This window comes from Monodelphis domestica, chromosome 2 (genome assembly GCF_027887165.1).
Source record: "Monodelphis domestica isolate mMonDom1 chromosome 2, mMonDom1.pri, whole genome shotgun sequence".
In the NCBI taxonomy this organism is placed as follows: Eukaryota; Metazoa; Chordata; class Mammalia; order Didelphimorphia; family Didelphidae; genus Monodelphis; species Monodelphis domestica.
In genome coordinates, this window is record NC_077228.1 from 289,091,906 (window position 1) to 289,113,315 (window position 21,410).

General features: G+C 34.8%; 1 protein-coding gene across 10 annotated transcripts in view; it reads right to left on the reverse strand.

The window, feature by feature from the left end:
- Positions 1-21,410, reverse strand: part of SUPT3H (SPT3 homolog, SAGA and STAGA complex component) — a 668,918-nt gene that overhangs the window by 118,211 nt on the left and 529,297 nt on the right. For all 10 annotated transcript variants that reach the window (XM_056818332.1, XM_056818334.1, XM_007484000.3 and 7 more), the window contains 3 exons: positions 15,009-15,084; positions 8,278-8,390; positions 583-690 (listed from right to left, as the gene is read on the reverse strand). In XM_056818332.1, coding sequence (XP_056674310.1) covers positions 583-690; positions 8,278-8,390; positions 15,009-15,084 — 297 coding nt within the window. The remainder of the gene's footprint in view (positions 1-582; positions 691-8,277; positions 8,391-15,008; positions 15,085-21,410) is intronic.

The window sequence follows — 21,410 nt, forward strand, 5'->3', positions numbered from 1 at the left end:
GAAAGTATAGAGTTCCCATAAGGCACTGGAAAAAGGTCTTTGCATCATTAGAATCAAAGTTGTGTGTGGGAATTCTTTTGCATTTTCCTGGTTCAATGTTGTATAAAATGTATTTAGTATTTTCTTCATTTTCTCCCAAAAGAGATGGATATAATCTGCATGGGTACTTTCTCCCCAAATTCAGATTTCACTCCTTGCTGAGTCATTGTAGCAAATGATTTCATGATTTGCAGTGGTCAAAAAAAAATCATTACTTAGTAGCTAAGCTGAACTAGTCTGGTCCACGAATGGGTACATATAGCTTAGGAGGCCCTCCCAGGACTTAGGATCATATATTTAAGGGATCTCAGAGGCTATTAAATACAATCCCCTTATTTTACAGATGAGAAAACTGGGACACATGGAGACTAAGGTCACGTAGACAGTAAGGGTCAGAGGGAGGATTTAAACTTGGGTCATCAGAGTGTAGAGCCAGTGCTCTTTTTCTCTCTATCTCATTCTTATATTTAAGAGTTGAAAAGTCTTAAAGGATTCAGGGTTATCTTCGCATCACAATCAAGCAGCAGTAGATTTAAACATTACCTCAGTAGAAGCGTGGTACTGTATGAAAGTAGCAGAGATGGCATGGCTGAAGGGGTCACCTGCTTTGGGTGCCATATCTTGCCTGACCAGAAGAGCCAGATCCACCAACTAAAAGAGAATAATGGAGAAAACAACTTTGGAAAGCTGGAGTTGACCCCTGAGGATACAGGATCATCACACAAAAAAGGACAAGAAGATTTCACTGTGAACATTACCACAGTCCCATTTAGCTATTTGCTGATTTTTTTTATAGGTTCTGTGTAGGTCTAAAAGAAATACTATTTCTATCCTTCTAGAGCAAGGGTTTGGTTCTCTGCTCCATGATGTTCCTAATGATCCCAAAAAGTTTCACAAAATTATCCCTCAAATCTCTTAAAGTATTCAGTTTTTAAATTTATATTAAAACATAGATAGCTACATCTTTGAAATGAAACATTTCTATATACTTAAATTAATTACAATATATACCACTTTCTTGGCAGGAAAAGGTGAGCAGTAGAAATTTGAACTCAAAATAATAAATTAGTGATTAGTTCATATTTTAAGGTTTACAAAGCATTCTGCAAAAAGTATCTCCTTTGATCATCATAAATAGCCTTTTGAAGTAGATAGAATAAGTATTACTGCCATCCTTCATGAAAAAATGCTATCCATTTCCAGAGAGAGAACTGATGAACTCTGACTGCATACTGAAGTATACTTTTAAAGCTTTCTTTATTTTTTTCTTGTCTGTTTTCTTTTGCCACATGGCTAATATGGAAATTTGTTTTGCATGACTTCATAGGTATAACTGTATCAAATTGCTTGCTCTCTCAAGGAGAGAAGGAGTGAGAAAGTGGTAGAGAATATATGGAACTCAAAAAAATGTTAAAGTTCTTTTCTTACACATATTTGGGAAATGTTTAATGAAATACATAAAAATGAGTATTTAAAAGAGTATTGATATTTCCATTTAAAAGGTGAGAAAATAGAGGTTTAGAGGGAGAAGGGAATCAACTTGTTCAAGGTTACACAGTTAATGAATGGTGTTAAAGGGAAACAGAAGCTCCTTGAAGGCAAGGGTTAGTTTTTGTTTTGTTTTTGTCTTTGTATTCCATGAACTGGTACAGTGTCTTGCAAGCATTAAGTGCTTCATAAATGTTTCTTGCCTTAAACTGAATAGTATATTACACAGGGTTATGACATAAAAGTTCTCTCATATTTAGAAATTGGTATTCTGGGCAACTGCATTCCTATACAATATTTTTATATACATGCTCCAAGTGATCAATGAACCATCAAGTGTTTATTGAGTACTTATTATGTGCCAGGCACAGTGTTAACTATTTGACGACACAAAGACAAAAACAGAATCTTTACTTTCAAGGAGCTTGTCAAAGAAAGGAACTTGTACATATATATATATATATATATATATATATATATATATATATATATATATACAAAGTATATAATAGATTGATACATGATAATGTGGCAGGGGGAAGACAACACTAATAGTTAGTGGGATCAGAAAGGTCTCAAATAGAAGATGGTGCTTCACAAGAGCTTTGAATGAAGCTTGGGAGTATAAGTGACAGAGGTGATGAGGAAATACATTTCAGGAATGGGGGACAGCTTATACAAGAGTAGAGTGGGGGGCAGAAAATGCAATATCGTGTTTGAATAAGAAATAGGTGTGTTTGGTTGGAGCACACAAAATATCTGGGGATCTGCTAGGATAATGCCTAGAGGCAGACTTAAATGTCTGCCTAAAGAAGACTCGGTTTTAGGAAAAGAAGCACTTGGTAAAGCTATAAATTGGTATAGATATTCTGGAAAGCAAATTTGATTTGGAATTAAATCTCTATATTTATTAAATTATGCAAACCCTCTAACTCAGGGATACCAATATTAGGCCTATAACCCAAACATGTCAAAGAAAAAAAAATTTTTGTACAAAAATATTTAGTTCTTTTTATGGTGGCAAAGAACTTGAAGTCAAGGGAACAACCATCAACTGAGGAATAGCAGGAAAAAAACAAAGACAAATACAAGGTATATGAATGTAATGGAACACTACTGTTCTATTAGAAATGATGCAATGGCCAGTTTCAGAGAAAGTTCAGAAGACTTGTATGCCCTGACACAGAGTGATTGCAAGTAGAATTTGAGGAATAATTTATATTTCAATGATGATATTGTAAAAACCAGCAGCTTTCAAAGAGATACAAGGCTGGATACAGTGACCAGTCATGATTCTAGAGGACAGATGAAAGAGAGGTGAGGGGATAAATATGCAGAATAAGATATATTTTTGAAATGTCCAACATGGAAATTTGTTTTACCTTATTGCTGACATATTAAAAAGGATTGTGTTATTCTTCTTTCCTTCCTTCCTTTTTTCCCCCAATGGCAACGCAGTAAAGGTGGGATAAGAGAAATTTTTTAAAGAATATTTTCTAAAGTACTACAGATTATTTCACTTGCTTTTCTTATAAGCCAGAAATATCATCAGTAGTAGATTCTTTGATTTTAACAAGAAGTTTCTTTAAAGAATTGCAAATATTCTTGGGTATTTGTTAGTTATTTACACTTTAGTGTAAATTCACTTAATCAGACTATACTCCCCTACTATATTGCTGAAACCAGCTCTTCTGAAGGAATGAGAACCTCAGTTATGGCATGGGAGAGATTACAGTGTAGCAGAAAGCTGAAATACCAGAGAGAGGGATTCAAGGCAAGAGGACATTAGGAATGTGGAGGAGAGACCATTAAAAGAAAGGAGCTATAGAAAGGCAGATGGGAAGGTATTAAGAACAAACTGTTTCTCAGTTTATTTGGGTTGTTACCCCACACATAACCAAACTGTTAAAAATTTCAAAGGGATAAACTTATAGTAAAAATGCACAAAACCAGCTAAAAATTTTTTGAAGATATGCTTAAATTTTTTCCATAGATTGATGTTTGGAATAGCTGAGATACTGTTATTATCAAAAGCTATCAAAGCAGATTTTTATCTAACTATATTTGTTGGAGGTAATTGAAGAAACATTCATGACAATTTGGGAATGGTATAGGTTTATACTTCAAAAATCAAAGAACTGAATAAGTCAACAGAAATTTAGAATGAATCAATCAATTAACAAAAGTTCATTAAAGGTATTTAGTACTAACTACTGAGGATACAAAGATAAAAAATGAAATAATACATATATTACATCCTATGAAGGGGGTAACATGATCATATATAAGAAACTATATAACAAGTTTATTATGTTCATTATATGTATACTTTATGTGTATAATATGTGTATATACATACATATATAATGTAGTACAAAATAAACACAAAGCAGTTAAATACAGAGAGAGAAAGGGAGAGAATGAGGGGGGGACACTAACAAATTGGGAATTGGGGGATCAGGAAAGGCCTCATATTATAGAGCTCAAGAAAATAGGAACTAATTAAATATGTAGCTTATGGAGAGTAAGGAGTAGAGATTAACACTAGAATTCTGAACCTGAATGAAAGAATTATTTTATTGTATCAAAGAAACTTTTGATAGAAATTGGGAAGTTTGGGAGAGTTTTTTGGGGGATGATAGTGAACTCTGTTTTGAACTTTTTGAGGTAAGACAACACCAAGTCTGAAATTTCCAAAACTCAGTTAATTGATAATGCAGAATTCAGGCTTGGAGAGAGAATAGAGAGAATCAGCTATAGAGATTTGATGGTTAAGCCAATGGTAAATTAATGAGGTCACTGATAGTATATATATATATATATATGTATGTATGTATGAGAGGGAGAGAGAGAGAGAGAGAGAGAGAGAGAGAGAGAGAGAGAGAGAGAGAGAGAGAGAGAGAGAGAGAGAGAGAGAGACACAGAGAGAGAGAGAGACACAGAGAGAGAGAGAGAGAGAGAGAGAGTGTATGTGTGTGTGTGTGTGTCCTGGGACAGAGCCTTGGGGAATAACCACATAAGACTGGATGATGAGTCAGTAAAGGGAACTAAAAAGGAACAGTAAGATAGATATGAAGAGAACCAGTAGAAAAGAAAGTCATGAAAACCCATAGAGAAGAGAGTATGCAGAAGGACGCAGAAAAAGACAATAGCATGGTTTCATGTTGGCAAATATGGATAAATAATAGCTGGCTTAAATTTGGGGGGGGCATATAAACAAGGAAATATAAGGGTCTTGATGAGGGACGCAGAAATTTTAGGACTGGGGTCAGCAAACTAGGCCTGCAGAGTCAAAATGGCCCATGGGCCATAGTTTTCTGCATCTAAGGAGCAGAGGACTCTGGGCTTAGCACAATATTTTGTACACAGTAAGCATAAATTATTTTTCAGTGATTTATTCACAAAGTATATAAAGTACTTTTTAAACTTTAACACAGTATATAAACATTAAGTATTATTACTGTTTAAAAATGTGACAAGTAATATTATTAGCATTTATTCTCAGTTGGTTTCTTTTTGTTTAGTTGTTTCAATGAGAATTTTTATTTTTAATTTTTTAAAACTACTTCTAAATGGAAAAGTATGTTCATTTCTCTCAGACAGCTACAATATGGGAAGTATAGCTAACTAGACCATGATATCATAACAAAGTATTTATCTGATGGTAGTACATCCAAATTGTATATAATGGCAAAAAGGAACAGTCTCAACTTTTGGTTTTGCATAATCATATCTATAAAGTAATAGTATTATAGGATATATATTTCTCATATATATTTATTTAATATAATATATATATATATATATATTTCTTAAAAATATAATTTTTGCAGTGGTCACTGAAACAATATGGTACTGGTTAAGAGTCAGAAGGGTGGATCAATGGAATAGACTAGGGATAAATGACCTCAGCAAGCTAGTGTTTGATAAACACAAAGATCCCAGCTTTTGGAACAAGAACTCACTATTTGACAAAAACAACTGGGAAATTTGAAAAACATATGGGAAAAATCATTTTTAGATTAATCTCTCACACCAAGATAAATTCAAAATGGGTAAATGACTTAAATATAAAGAGTGAAATCATAAATAACCTAGGTGAACATAGAATAGAACCTGTCAGATCTGTGGGAAAGGAAGTTAAGACCAAGCAAGAGATAGAGAACATTACAAAATGTAAAATGAATGACTATGATTATATTAAATTAAAAAGGTTTTGTGCAAACAAAACTAATGTAACCAAAATGAGAAGGAAAGCAACAAACTGGGGAAAAATTTTTATAACAAAACTCTTTGACAAATGTTTAGTTTCCCAAATATATAAGAAACTAAGTCAAATTTACAAAAAAATCAAGCCATTCCTCCATTGACAAATGGTCAAGGGATATGAATAGGCAGTTTTCAGATGAAGAAATTAAAACTATCAATAGTGATATGAAAAAAGTGTACTAAATCCTTCCTGATTAGAGAAATGCAAATGAAAACAACTGTGAGGCACCACCTCACATCTAGCAAATTGGCCAATATATCAGCAAAGGAAAGTGATAAACGTTGGAGGGGATATGGCAAAAATGGGACACTAATACATTGCTGGTGGAGTTGTGAATTGAGGGCAATTTGGAATGATGTGGAAAGTGCTTTAAAAAAATGACTGCCCTTTGATCCAGCCATACCACTGCTGGATTTTTACCCTGCAAAGAGATAAGGAAAAATGTTTGCACAAAAATATTTATAGCTGTGCTTCTTATAGTGGCAAAAAATTAGAAAATGAGGGGGTATCCCTTGATTGGGGAATGGTTGAAAAAATTGTGGTATCTGATAGTGATAGAATACTATTGTGCTGAAAGAAATGATGAACTGGAGGACATCTATATGAACTGGAAAGATCTCTAGGAATTGATGAAGAGCAAAATGAGCAGAACTGGGAGAATACATAGAAACTGAAACACGGTGGCACAATCAAATTTAACAGATTTTCTATTAATAGCAATGCAATAGACCAGGACAATTCTGAGAGACTTATGAGAAAGAATGCTATCTACATCCAGAGAAAGAACTGTGGGAGTAAAAAAGCAGAAGAAAAAAAAAGACTCATCACGTGGTTTGATGGGGATATGATTAGGGTTTTGGCTTTAAAAGATCACTCTATTGCAAATACGAATAATATGGAAATAGGTTTTGAACATTGATACATGTATAAACCAGTAGAATTGCTTGTCAGCTCCAGGAGGGGGGAGGAAAGAGGGGTTGGAAAGATCATGAATCATATAACCATGGAAAAATATTCTAAATAAATTAATTTAAAAAATGAAAATTTTTGGAGATTTTTAAATTAAAATATTTTTAAGATTCAGATTGGTTAGGTTTCAGTGAGACGATATTTAGGAAGCATTCTAAAAAAAGAGAAAGGACTACACATAGAAGTTAAAGAAGCTAAATAGACTACACATGTTTTATCATTAGATGCCAGCCTTCCAGGAGAAATATTACTATGCCTAGAAAGTTCCTAGAAAGCAGTACAACTTCCTACTCAACCAACATGTTATTAAAGTAGTGGCTATTATGTGTATAGACCCATGGAGTACAAATAGGAAAAACAAGTCCTTGGACTCAAGGAGCATACAGTCTACCTGGAAATGGCACAAATAGTTTACAAAGAGTTTTAAAATTTATTCCATCACACTCTCTTTACAATCCTGTGAGAGCCAACTGCATTACCATAAACATCATTTGGGTCCTCACTGTATGCAGAGTTAAATGTTTTTTATACTTCTTACTAACTCTTAAGGATTTACTTCTTGTGAGGCATCATCTGGTTTTTAGCACATGCTTCCCACAAATCCCACAGATTCATAGTTGAGAAGATCAGCACAGGAGGCAATCTAGTGGATGGCTTTAGGTCACAGTCAAACCTGGAAGAATACTGACCCAAAATTATTTCTGATTTCTAATGCTGGACTCCCAAACGAAGACTACATCACTTTTATGCTAAAATATTCCACTAATTTTCAACCTCTTTGTTTTATTTAATTTTATTCTTTTCTTTTTTTAACTGTAAAATTTTTTTTTGAGTTCTAGATTCTCTTCCTCTCTCCAGCCTGTCCCTTACCCATTGAGACAGCATGTGAAGTCAAAGATATATTGCCAAAAAAACAAAATAAGAAAAATAAAATGAAAAATAGTATGCTGCACTCAGAGTTAATTAGTTCTCTCTCTGGAGATGAATAAAATTTTTTATCATGAATCATTTGGAATTATCTTGGATCCTTGAATCAATCAGAGTTGCTAGATCTTTCAACAGTTGATCATTGTTATAATATTGCCATTACTGTGTACAGTGTTCTCCTGGTTCTGCTCACTTCCCTTTGCATCCAGGGTTTCTCTGAGACCATCCTACTCATAATTCCTTATAGTTGAGTAGTATTCTATCAAAATCAATTACCACAACTTATTTAGTCATTCCCCAATTTCTTATTTTTTGTCAACACAAAAAGAGATGCTATAAATCTCTTTTTAGAGATTCAATTTATGCTGGGGAGATGAGATCCCCACCTCAACTAACATTCCCTCCTTCAGCACCATTCTACTCTTTGGGTTTTTTTGCAATTAAGTAATTCTGAAGAAAATATGGCTGGCATCAAGAACTACCAAAAGATTGTGGAGTTCTTAGAAATTATTTTACTTTATCTGTAGGATTTTACCCTGGAATCTTTTCCTTAGGTTCACATAAATAGAAATACATGATCTTACCTGGGCCACAGTCTCATATGCTAAGTAGGCCAAAATCTCCATGGCAATTGCGTTTGGTTTTACCTCCATACTGCTACAATCCAACCAGTCTCGGAACTTGGAAGCTTTTTTGGCTGCTCAATGAAAACAGTAGTACATACAATTTAACTGTTACAGATATGTTCAGTATTATATATCAACATCAACAATGAAAAACAAGTATCTTGCTTGAGGATTTCATGTGGAATGATGTAATGAATATGAAACTCAGTCTTTTGGATGTCATTCAATGCACAGAGACTCTACCCTCTGTATTCAGTCATGTTATGTCAGAGGGCCACACCAGCTAAGAGTCCTAGAAGCGCTCAGCCACTTGGGTCTTGTGATGTGTGGCCATTTCATTGAAGACATCGTTGGCAGCTGATGTGGGTCCCTAAACTATATCTGTTTGGGCACTCTATATACTCCCTCAGTGTAAATGGTCACTAGTCACATTCTTTTCTTCATTCAACATTCAATTTAGTAGGAAGGAATTTGTGGTAGAAAAGAGGATGTTCCAGGGCAGGCCATATTGTGAGAATCTTCAGTGCGTCAAAATTAGCGTTCACTTACTCTGTCTACTGGATAAAGTAAAATCTCTTCACTTTGGTTTTCAAAATTCTTTAAAATATTTTCATAGGCTTTGATCAAGGACACATGTAAAACCCAGGGGAATTACAGGTCGGCACCAGGAGGGGAGGGAAGGAACATGATTCTTGTAACCAGGGGAAAATGTTCTAAATTGACTCGTTGAATAAAATTTAAAATCAAATCAAATCAAATCAAATTGGAACTGGAAAAAAAAAAGAAAAAATATTTTCCCAACTGACCTTTGTAATTCTGCTACTCTCTACTTCCCAACTGACTCAAAAGTACAAGTCTACTTGCTTCATGTACTTCTTTCTCTTTGCTAATACTGTTCCATCTTCCACTCCTCATTTGGAATGTTCCCTATTAATTCTTTGCTTTATCTGAGTCCTCTCCATTATTATGGAGCCAAGTAGAGTTCTGTCTCTTTGACTTCTCAGGTTCTCAGGACTGTTTCCAAATTCTGAATTCCTAAAGCATTCCTTACCTAAGACACTAATTTGACATGGAACATGAAAAACACTGCATTGATAGTCAGTGAGATTTTAAACTATTTGTGTTCAGTCATTTAGGCACATCTGACTTTTCGTGACTCCATGGACCTTACGTGTTCATAGCTTTTTTGGCAAGGATACTGGGGTGTTTTGATATGTGCTTCTCCAGTGAATACAGAGATCTTTTTAATCAGGTAATCAGAGGTTAAGTGACTTGCTTAGAATTACAGAGTAGGAAGCATCTAAGACCTGATTTGAACTCAGGTTTTTCTGACACCAGGCTCAGCACTTTATCTGCTGAGCCACCTACCTACCTCCTAGGCATAGAGGGATGAAGTGACTTGGCCAAGGTCACACACAGTTAGAAAGTGTCTGAGGCTGGATTTGAACTCAGGTTTTTCTTACTTCAGACCAAGTGCTCTTAGCCACTGAGTCACAGCTGCTTTTTGCAATTTTAAACTGATGAGGTTTTAAATTTGTTGAGGATTATACTATAACTTATACTTACTGTGCATCCCCTACAATACCTAGTACAGTTCCTTGAATATCCTGAGGGTTCAATATACATTGGTTGAAGATTTCCTTATGTAAACCTGCATTTCTTTGCTGATACTGTAAACTTCTTTCATGTTAGATAGCATTTAATTTCACAAGGGCATATTCCCTAACCATTAATAGTCTAAATAATGACCTAGAAGAAAAAGGCTTCCTAGTAAAGATATTACTGAATCCACGAGACGATTTCTGAAAAATCCACTGCTTGAATCTAAACCCGTAGGTTCATAAAATATAAAACTATAATTCAAAATGTGGGACTTTTATCCCTATAGAGTCTTCATGGATTCCATGTAGTACACAGTTTTCATTTAAATAAATCACAGAAGACATTAAGTCTTGCTACAGAAGTAAGCATCCAAAGCTGACAAGTATGGTAGAAATTATGATAATCCCTTTTAAAGCTATCTCCCTGAAGTCACCAATCATCTGGATGTTCCCTGACATGCAGCCATTCCATTTAGTCAGTATGCTGCAACTGCTCATGAACACTTGTCTAACATCTGTGGAATACTTTTGAACTTAGAGCTAACAGGCATCAATTGCCTCAGTCAGTAAGATGCTCTGAAGAAACTTTTCTCTCTGACTGATGGTCAGTAATACAACAACAGGCATTTTGTTACAGTCCCCTAAAGAGTTTGTTGTAGGAATGTGTGGATGGGCAAGGGGAGGAGTTAGTCAAGCATTCAGTCAGATTTGCCCGAGTTGCAGAAATAAGAAGTTTAAAAATTTTCCTTCTTTAAGAACAGAGGAGCAATATATAGCCTTGATTGCTTTTGTCTTTTCTACATCATTCTTATTTTTATAGGCTTGACCTCTTGAGGAGAGCAAGATACAGGAGATGAAAGCAAATGTTTAAAGGTGAAGGAATATATAGATGACTCTCTGGGAGGGGAATGGAAAAGAAAATGGGGAAATATAGGTTGTAAGAAGATAAAAGATATCAATAAAGTGCTTTTTTAAGCAAAGGAATAGAGGGAGAACATATAAAACTCAAAACTTTTTAAATTGCTAAAAATTATTTACATGAAATTGAGAAAAAATTAAATACAAAAAAGTGAAGGAATATAAATAAAGTGGGTACTATGTGGTTAATTGGAATGGTGGTTGGGATGAGGAATCTTTAAATTCTAAGTATTAGCTTGGTTTTGTGCTAATTACAAGTCCATTTAATCTTCCATCTTTTTTTTTTAAAGCCCTTACCTTCTGTCTTATAATCAGTACTGTGTATTGGTTCCAAGGCAGAGGAGCAATAAGGACTAGGCAATGAAGGTTAAATGAAGGTTAAATGACTCATCCAAGGTAACATGGCTAGGAAGTGTCTGAGGCCAGATTGGAACCCAGGACCTCCTGTCTCTAGGCCTGGCTCTCACTTCCACTCTTTCTCAATGCATTCTTCAAAACACCACTGTTATCATTCAATGCCTGAGGACTTATTACTCTAGACTATCCATCCACTCTGCAGGCTTCCTTTCTTTCACTAGTGAGTTTCTTCTGGGGCCTCCATTTTGGAAATGGTCCCAGGCCAGCCATGCCTCCTTCCTCTCCCAGCTATGCTTTTGATTCTGCAGCCTTTGCCATCATGCTCCAGTCTAGCAGCCCCTGCTTTTCTGCTCCCTTCGACATATTGGTTTTCCCACTAAAGGGTAAGTTCTTCGAGGGCAAAGGCAAGTTTTTCTTTTGCTTTTATGTTTCCCAATGCTTAGTATAATAACTTAATAAATGACTATGAGAGATCCTGGGGTCTTGTGAACTTCAAGTGCAATCTGAATAGGATGAATATGCCTGTCTCCAAAGTGAACACTGTTTGTTTTTGAGAGGGAATGGGGTCCAGTGACTTGCCGATAGTCCCACAGACAGTAGGTATCAGATTATTCATTAATAGATTTGGATGAAGAGATGATAATCCTAAAATATTTTGTCTTAGTCAGACTACATCTGCAATATTCTGACTGTGGGTGGAGTGTTTTAGCAGACATTGACAGTCTGGAGTACACACAGAATGGAATGACCTAGATAGGAGGTAAATTGAAGCTACCTTAAAAGGACCAGTGGAAGGAACCCGGGATGCTGACTTGAAGAGAAGAATTAGAATGAACAAGAAGGGAGTATAAATACTGGAATGGTACTCTTGGTAGAAGACATGCCATGTTTGACTCTAAGAAGGGAAACTAGGACCAATGGTAGAAGTAACAGGTTTGGGGTCATTATAAGGAACACGTTTCTAATAATTAGAGTGGCTCAAACAATTCCGGGCTATTACTAGACATAGTAAGTTCTGTCAGAAGAGATCTTAAAAAAGAACTTAGAATCACCAGTAGGGAATATTGTAGAGAAGATTTATATTTTGGGTAGGACATTTTGGGTACATAACTATAGAGCTCACTATCAACTCTTAAGTACTCTGTGACTCTTCAATTTAAGGTAAAAATTCTATGTATACATGCAGATGTAGTAGATTACAAATAATCATTTTCCCCATGACCTCTATATAAATGGCCTGAATAGCAAAGGTATGAATGCAGCAGATTTTTAAAGAAGAAGGTAAAGGAGGAGGAATCATGGAGAAAAGATCAGCAAAAGTAAATAATAAAAAAATCTGCTCTTCCCTCAAATATAACATTTTTCTGTAATTTATATAAGTTTAACAACTACAGATGTCAGGGTTCTTGATCAATTTCTGTACTATACTCTCATAATCCAAGGACTTCATGGAAAGTTAATCTTCCTAATGGGGCAACTAACAAACTAAAATTTTGATCAAAGATTCCAAGGAAACATGTTAGGGAGGATAACAGTTCTTAACCGTTTGCAGTATAAAAAAGGCAAGGGAAAGAATGAGCCCATTTCTTACATGGGAAGGGTTTCTAGATTTACTAATACACTTGGATGACAGCATTAACAACCATGTGTTATAATGCAGCACATATTCTCTCAGCCAGGTTTTCATAATTCTGAAATATCCAAAGGTACGAAATAAGCAGATATTTTTAAAAGACACATTCAATTCAAGAGAGAATAAAGATAATATACAATTTTAGACCCCTATTTAATAAATAAGTATCCTTTTCTGAAAACTGGTATTAGGGTATTACAGTTTAATATTCTGCTTTATTTTTTAAAATTACTCATAGTTTAACTGCTAGTGGCAGGAGAAATTCAATTTATTCCAACAAACGTTTATTAAATACTTGCTCCATGAATGGCACTTTATAGATTCTGGATTTCTAATCTACTAGCCATATGTAATAGTAGATTAATTTATCTAGTGAAGTAAACTCTAACTACAATTAAAACAAATATGGCTCAGTAATATCCAATGGTATTTTATAAATGTAAGATTTGTACTTGTCCCAAGTCTTGATTATAATTTTTGGGTTTTAAAATGGCACTATCAGAAACCTTTCATTTGCTAAAATTGCCATAATCTGAAGTGCCATTGACTCAATGCTTCACAGATGTAGAATGCCAAATTATAACTTAGATTGGAAAGTGTATTAAACTAGAAAAAAAGAAACGCATGCTTCCAAAACATGTTTTTCCTACATTCTGCTGACATTTACCCAGGGCACTACTGGTGATGTGTCATTTATTTGCACTTTATGATCCATAAATGAAGCACTCATTAATCCAAATAAAATACATCATTATTGTCAACTACATAATTGGTTCTCATTTAAAGACACCATTGTTTATAATCCTTCACTGTTGGGTCATGTGCTATTTTGTCATGTTTTTAAAGGAACCTTTCATCACATGCTTTCTTTGACCTTTAACCCAGAGCCTTAGTCATCACCGAATTGTTGCTGCACTGATGTTTTGCTACATGATCTAGCTCATTAATTTAGAATGATTTTTTTTTTTTGTCATGTGCCACAAGTTCTAGTAAGTTGCTGTTCAGTGCTGGGAAAGTCCTAATTCTTCCTCTATTAGTGTTCCCATGACTTGGGCTAACAAATTTGGCTAATGCTAAATAAGTTTCATGGTAGGAGGTTACTTGATAAAATTGGAAAGATGCTTAGTAATGTCTGTGGGCACAAAAACAAAGGAGAAAGCTTAATAAAATAGTGGCTAATTTTAGATATTTTCAAGGCACTGAATATGCTTTGATAGCACAATGTGAATCAACTGCATGTATGTCAATCCTGGAACAAAATGGAATAAGCTGATGTGAAAAAAATATACAGATAAATAAAGATGGGAAAATAAAGAAATTGTTTTCCAATCTTAAAGCAACATGCTCATACTTAAAAGAGTCCATGTTCCTTCCTTCCTTCCTTCCTTCCTTCCTTCCTTCCTTCCTTCCTTCCTTCCTTCCTTCCTTCCTTCCTTCCTTCCTTCCTTCCTTCCTTCCTTCCTTCCTTCCTTCCTTCCTTCCTTCCTTTCTTCTTTCCTTCCTTCTTTCCATTACTTTTCTTTTTTTTCTCTCAATCCCTCCATTTGGAAGTTGAACTAAGTCACTATACCTTCATGGAACTTACAGTCAAATAAAATAAAGCACAAAACCCAGGTTACTATATCTTTGATTATGTAACTACACAACCTCCATTCAGTTGACTACAAAGCAAATGTATTTGAGGTTTGAGAGGGATGGGTGGGATAGTGTGTTTTTTTAATGGGCTTCTCAACAATATAGAGTATTTGGGTCATGATTTTGTAACTATTTATGCAGTATATCCTTGCAGAGCCAAAGCTTGAGGAAAGCAAGGTAGTGCCTAGAATATGAAAGAGAAGTGAAGCAAGTGACACTTTTTAATATAATTATTTGTAAATGTACTTATTTTTATTGCTAAAAATGCTACTCTCCAAGGTAAATAACGTATCACGTGTACTATCAAGAAGGCTCAAAGCCTCTGGCAGTCAGGAATACACTGAATATATAATTTTCAAACGGGTGTAGGTTTTCAAATGTCAAGGGGTGAACAAATAATTTGCCAAAGTTCTTAATCCCTACATGTCTAAGGAGTACAATCTATGTAATATGGTAGTCAATATGCTAGCAAATATTAGTATATGATACCCCCAATCTATTACCATGCACAGAGTTAGATATTTAATTAGATTTTTATTACTTACAAAAGCTTAACTGTCGACTTTCACAAAATTCTGCATATTGAGCTGCATCCATCATTCGAGTCTGTCTTTCTGCTCTCTAAAAAAGAAGTAAAAAATTGTTTAAAAAAAGTAGCTATATTTTGTGGAGGTAATTGATTATACAGAATTCCCTTGGAGATAAGAGCTATCCATATTTTTTTAATTCAAATATATTTTAATTTTCCAAATTACATGTAATAATTTTCAGCATATGTTTCCCCAAATTGTAAGGTCAAAATCTTCTCCCTCCATCCCTTCCCTCCTCTCATCTAGAGATGGTAAGCAATTTGATCTGAGCCATACATGTATTATTACATAAAACACACTTCCATATTAGTCATTGTTTTAAGAGTACATTTATACAAAACCAAAGTCCCAAAATTAAACCATAAATAAACTGATGTGAAAGATAGTATGCTTATATCTGCATCATACTTCAATAGTTCTTCCTTTGGACCATCCATATTTTTTTTTTAAAAAGGAAAATAGATCATTTACAATATTAACATGTAGTTATTCCCAAAGAAGTTCTTTTGACTTGGTTGTCCATCTAATTCTAGTTAGCAGAACCCAAATAATTACCATGATAAACAATAGCAGATATGCTGTATCCCATTCCCCCTGTTTAGGGCTGCTACTTCAAACATTAGGGTTTATTTTTTGAAACTCTTATGTTGAGATTGTTAGTTTAAATCAGATAATAGTTTACTGATAATAAAAGAGAAGAGGAATGTAAAGAATGTGTCAGCTTAAATTCCAGATTCTTTTACCTATGTTATTCTTTTTTTTAGCAGTATAAGAAAACTACAAGGTAGGGGATCAGTGTGAAACACAATGGAGTAAATATGCTTCGATTTGGCAAATATTGCTGTCCATTGGTTCTGATGCTATAATTTTTCAATTTTAAAATGGGAGTCAGCCAATAGCATCCATATATTTTTCCTCTGTTAGAACTTGGAGCCAGAGTTAACAAATCCACATTTTTAAACCAGGAAAAAAACAAAGAAAAAGGTAAACACAGTGTAATTCCTTTCATCAGAGTCCAGGTATGATTCACAGCCTGGTACAGTTTCATTTGTGGGGTTTTTTTGGATGCCATTTAGCAGATGTTTGCTACTTCACTGTCCCACAAGAGGTAGGATAATTATAATTCACTCATAGTATGGTGGGAAAGAAGATGACCACTTCCGCTTCCATGGTAAGAAAGGCATTTTGAAATGAGACATGCCGCTGTTATTTGGTCTGACTTATCAGCCAATGAAAAGAAAACACTCCCTGAGATTATAGTTTTTCTTTACTTTGGAAGGGTATTGTACAAGTACTCTTTATCACTGTCATCAAAGCACGTAAGTACCACCATCACAGCTCCTCTTGGATTTCTTTGAATTTTTCATTGAATTTATTTGCCTTTGGAAATTGTGATTCCCCAGATGTACCTGGAAACAAGATAAATGCTAGTGTACCATCTGCAGCTCAACTTGAATGTTTTGTAATAAACTAATTAGTTAGAAAATGATAATGACCGGTGGTAGCTTCAGTGACCACCTTTCTCTAGTGTACCTATTTTATTTCAACCATTTACATATCTCAAATACTTCAATGATACTAACCAATATTTAATTAGTGCCTACTATTCATCAAATGCTAAGATAAACACAAAGTCTAGATAAGACAATTACTGCTTTCAAGAGGAATACAGTCTAGCTCCCTTCTGTTCCCTAAGAGCCACACTCTCTCTTGTTTATTCACTTAACCCATGCTCTCCAACTTACTGATATTCATATCCTTTTAGCTATCCATTGTACATTCCCTTAGACCTGGGTGTATCTCCAGGTTTCTCTTGGTATATAAATCCTTGTGTACATATATTTCTTTCACCTTTAATATATACATATCTCAATTTGGGAATGCATAACTGTCTACTGGCTGATCCTATAATGATGTTTAAGCTCTCAGAAAGAAGTTTTTGAAAGTTAACAAAGCAGCAAGGCAGCACCGATAGAGTAAAGTCAAAAAAATCTGAGTCTGAATCTCAAATTGTGTACCTAGTATGTATGTGACATAATTGGTCACTTAATTTTTCTTCACCTCAGTTTCATTGTCTGTGAAAAAGGTACTTTGATACCTATGGTACCTACTTCCCAGGGCTCCCGTGAGGCTCAAGAAGAAGCAATGAATATATAGTGCTTTGTAATCCTTGAAATGCCATGTAAATGCAACTTATTATTTCATCCTCAACTTTTTTGGTGGAGCTCATTTAGAAATATCCAAGTGGCAAGGCACTCTACTGATTATTGTTTTGTTTTTTTATGTTCTGTGGATTGATGATAGTGGATAAGTAACTGCTTCTTTTTAATTAAATGAGAATTGGGATGTTTATTCATCTTCTAGGGCTTCAGTGAAAACATCTTCAGGACAATTTTAATAGCAGAGAGAGTTAAGGACTGGACCTGTGGTTTCTTCAGTATAGGGAACTTCCAGGTGAGGAAACTGTTTACTAAAGCAAATGTTTTGCAATTTATAATCTCACCATGTTATCTAGAGTAGTGGTGTGAAACTCCAATAGAAACGATACATAAAGATACCTGTGAGCCACTTATTGACTTAGTTTTAAAATGTAATGTTAAGGATGTTTTATTATATTGTTATTGCTTTTATAAAATAGTTCCCAATTACATTTGACTCTGATTTAGGCCAGGCTGTACTCAGGAATGTTATGGGTAGGCAGCATACTGCTACTTCTATTCTAGAGCAGTGAGAGGTTAAGTGATTTATCTAGCACCAAACTGCCAAGGTGTCAGAAGTAGGGATGAGAACTTGGGTCTTCCTAACATTGCAGCCAGCTTCCTAACCTCTATGCCATACTGCATCTCTAGTAGATAAGATGATTGGGATAATATGCGCTTTATCCTATTCCTATGCAGTTTTGATTTCTTCCACTTGGTCTCTATATTTTGAAAGTTCTTCATTTCACATATCTTGAAGATTAGGAGTATTGTATGTGCAGACATATATTAAAATCTTTTTCTTAAATATTTATGGATTAATGTCATGTTGAAAGATTGAGTTCCAGGACTGTGTGAAATGTATTCCCTCCCTATTCTGCTTGGAGTCTGTTTCTTCTTCAGTACTTGACTCATTCTGCATGAAGCCATCCTGACTCTTACCCTCCTTCAACTCTTCAATCCCTTCCTTCCCAACTACTTTATATTTGACTAGTTTGGGTATATTTGTATTTACTAACTTTGTGCTATATGTGTTTTAACATGTACTTATTGTCTCCCCTATTAGACTGTAAGCTCCCATTAAATGGGGATTGTAATATTCTTTGTGTAGGACTGGCATCCTAACATCTAGTATGATATCTGGCATGTAGTGGATGATTAATACTTATTAGTTAATTGACTATTAGATAGAGTCAGTCTATCAATCTCAAAAATCATTCTTTTTGAAATTCTAATCTAAAAGGACAATGAGGTGGTTCATTGGATAGAGAGACAAGCATAGATACAGAAGTCCTAGGTTCAAATCTGGCCTCAGACACCTCTTGGCAGTCTGACATTGAGCAAGTCATTTAACCCCAGTTTTTTAGCCCTTACTGCTCTTCAGTCTTAGAACCAAATTTTAGTATCAATTTTAAGATATGAGGTAAGATTTTTTAAGAAAAAAAAAAAGAAAGAAATTCTATTCTAACCATGCCTGTCTCTCCTTAACAATCTTATATTACTCATCTTTTTTTTTTTTTTGGTTAGGTAGAATTTCCAGGAGTCTGTATTAAGAGAAATTTTCAATGACTTTAGCTTCTTTTTATTCTTGAAAGATTTTAATAACTCCTTGATTTCAGCTCATATTTAATCTAACTAGGACTTTGGGAAAACATTTCTAACAATTACCCTGCACAGGTATAAAATATGTTGTGTGATTTGGAGTTGAGGATTCTACTGACAAAGAGCCTTGTCTATAGCTAATAGATCAGTTTCTACTTTTGTTATAATATAATATGGCTCCAAAATAAAAACATTCATATCTCTGGTATATCTCAGGTACCATCAGAACTTTCTATTTTGGGCTCAGAACCATATGTCCTGAAGCATTTCTGGCAAGTGATTATTATTGTTTCTGATTTGTCAGGGCAGCTTTCCTTCTTCTGGAACTACTTGCCCTATTATTATTTGTGTCAAAGTGATCATTATAATGATTCCATGTAGGGTAGACCTGTAGGCCTCTCTGCTTTTTGACTCTTAGGAGTAGTGACATCACACTGACCAGAGAGTTAACCCAATTAATGGTACTTTCAGTGCCCAATTTGTCAGCATTTTAAGGTTTCTTCCAGCTGTTGACAGCTATAATAGAAGTATCAGGGAACAAAGCCCTCACTGTATAAGCCCCTTGCTGTCATTCTTCTACTATGCCACTACCCTTCATCGTAGCAATGATAATGGCTTGGCTTTGAAGGGACGTATGATACAGTGGTCAGAGAATGAGATATGATGAGAAGACTAGGTTCAAGTCCCAATTTTGACAATTCCTTGTGTGACCCTGGGTAAGTCTCCTAACCTCCCAGTGTCCGAGGCAAATATCAAAGACTATAAATGCTAGAGCAGGCACCATTCTGCAGCTGGGAAGTTCTGTACTAGCTTCTTCCTCTATCAATCACAAGTCTAGTAAAAATATCTTTGATGATGATTCTCATGATTACTATTACTATTGTTGTTATAGAACTGTTATTGGATTTGGGGTCAGAGGACCTGACTCTACTCTCATTTTACCATTTTGGCTGTAGCTTCTCTATTCAAGAAATGAGGGTGTCAGACTAGATGTTCTCTTAAATTCATGAATCTTTAAAATGATTTCTTAAGAGTAATCTAGGGTATCTTCTATCTTTGTGTCTAATAATCTCCCATGGACTTCTCTTCTCCTTTTTAACATTAGTGAGGTATTACCATGTGTTTAATTCCTCTTTAACCCTACTCTTCAGTTTGGTTGCCTGACAATTACTCCCATAATATAGCTGCCAACCCTGGATTATGTATATATAGCCTCTTCAGGGCTTCTCTCCATGATTTAGCCAGCACTGTGGCTTCTGCTTCTCCTTCCTATTCCCTAAGGAGGACTGAGATACTTCTGATTTAACAAGGAAAAGTAAAAATAAAAAAGTTTGAACCAACAGGGAAAGTTAAAAGGGTTATCTGTACAAATGTACTTTTCCACTAAGTGATAGCATTGTGACTCTGAAAGTGTTCTAGTCTGGAAAGGAAAAGACTGACAACTTACTCTGGAAGGCTTCACGAGATCTGGTAGTCAGAATTGTGCATAAACATAAAAATGTTCTGCAACTTAAATAAGACTATGCTTGGAGTTCATCCAACTGTAAAACAGGGACAAATACAAATTATACTCTGTCCTAGGGCACTGGTGCTCAGACAGTGAGTTTCCTGATGATGACAATAAAGTTACATGTAATTTTAAGTTTTACAAACTTATCTCTTCCTGTGAAACAGGCAGCGTCAAATTCTATTATCTTCCTTTTTTACAACTGAAGAAACAGAGGCCAGGAAATATAAGTTGATTTGACTAAGATCACCCAACTGGTAAGTGTTAGAACTAAGATTTGAACTAAGACCTCATGACTCCAAATCAGTGTTTATTCTTAATCTTGTGGCTTTAGAAAACATAAAAATGTAAAATTTTGATTATCCCATAAAAATTAAATGTAACCTATATCATCTATAGAAATACAAATGTGTCTATGTATTAGATATATAATTTAAATTAGATTTATAATTTAAAATTATATTTATATATATTTAATATGCTAGATATTATGTGTCTATACAGTACCTTGTATGTTCTATATAAAATAATGATTATAGATATATGTGTGCATCTATAGAAACATAAATATATAATTTTACATACTCACAAAGTCATTGTTTCTCAAGTTAAATCTTTGCTTTAGTTAGTCATTTCCTAGACTCAAACCAAAAAGTTTTCTAGAAATTTCCTCAGCTATTTGATGTAACATTTTTTTCAAGGATTTCAAGTAAATCTTTAGTAAAGACTTCTGTTCCCTAATCACTGTTTCCTATGTCCTTAGAAAACCACAGGGTAGTTTCACTATTCCAATGGTAAGTAGGTTTTCCTTTAGGTAGCTCAATGCTCTTCATGAATATCATTGTCTTAGCATAACACTCACAAGTTGTAAGTAAGAGGGAAGAATAGTGGTCTAGAAACAGAAGAAAGAGCTGCCTAAGGTTCTCCACTAGTTTTATACTGAAGGTTACAACAATAATGGGGGATGTCACCTACTAACCTTTTTCTGCCATGGTTCTCATTTGGGTCTCATTTCAGAAAAACATAGTATGAGACTGACTGATTCAATTT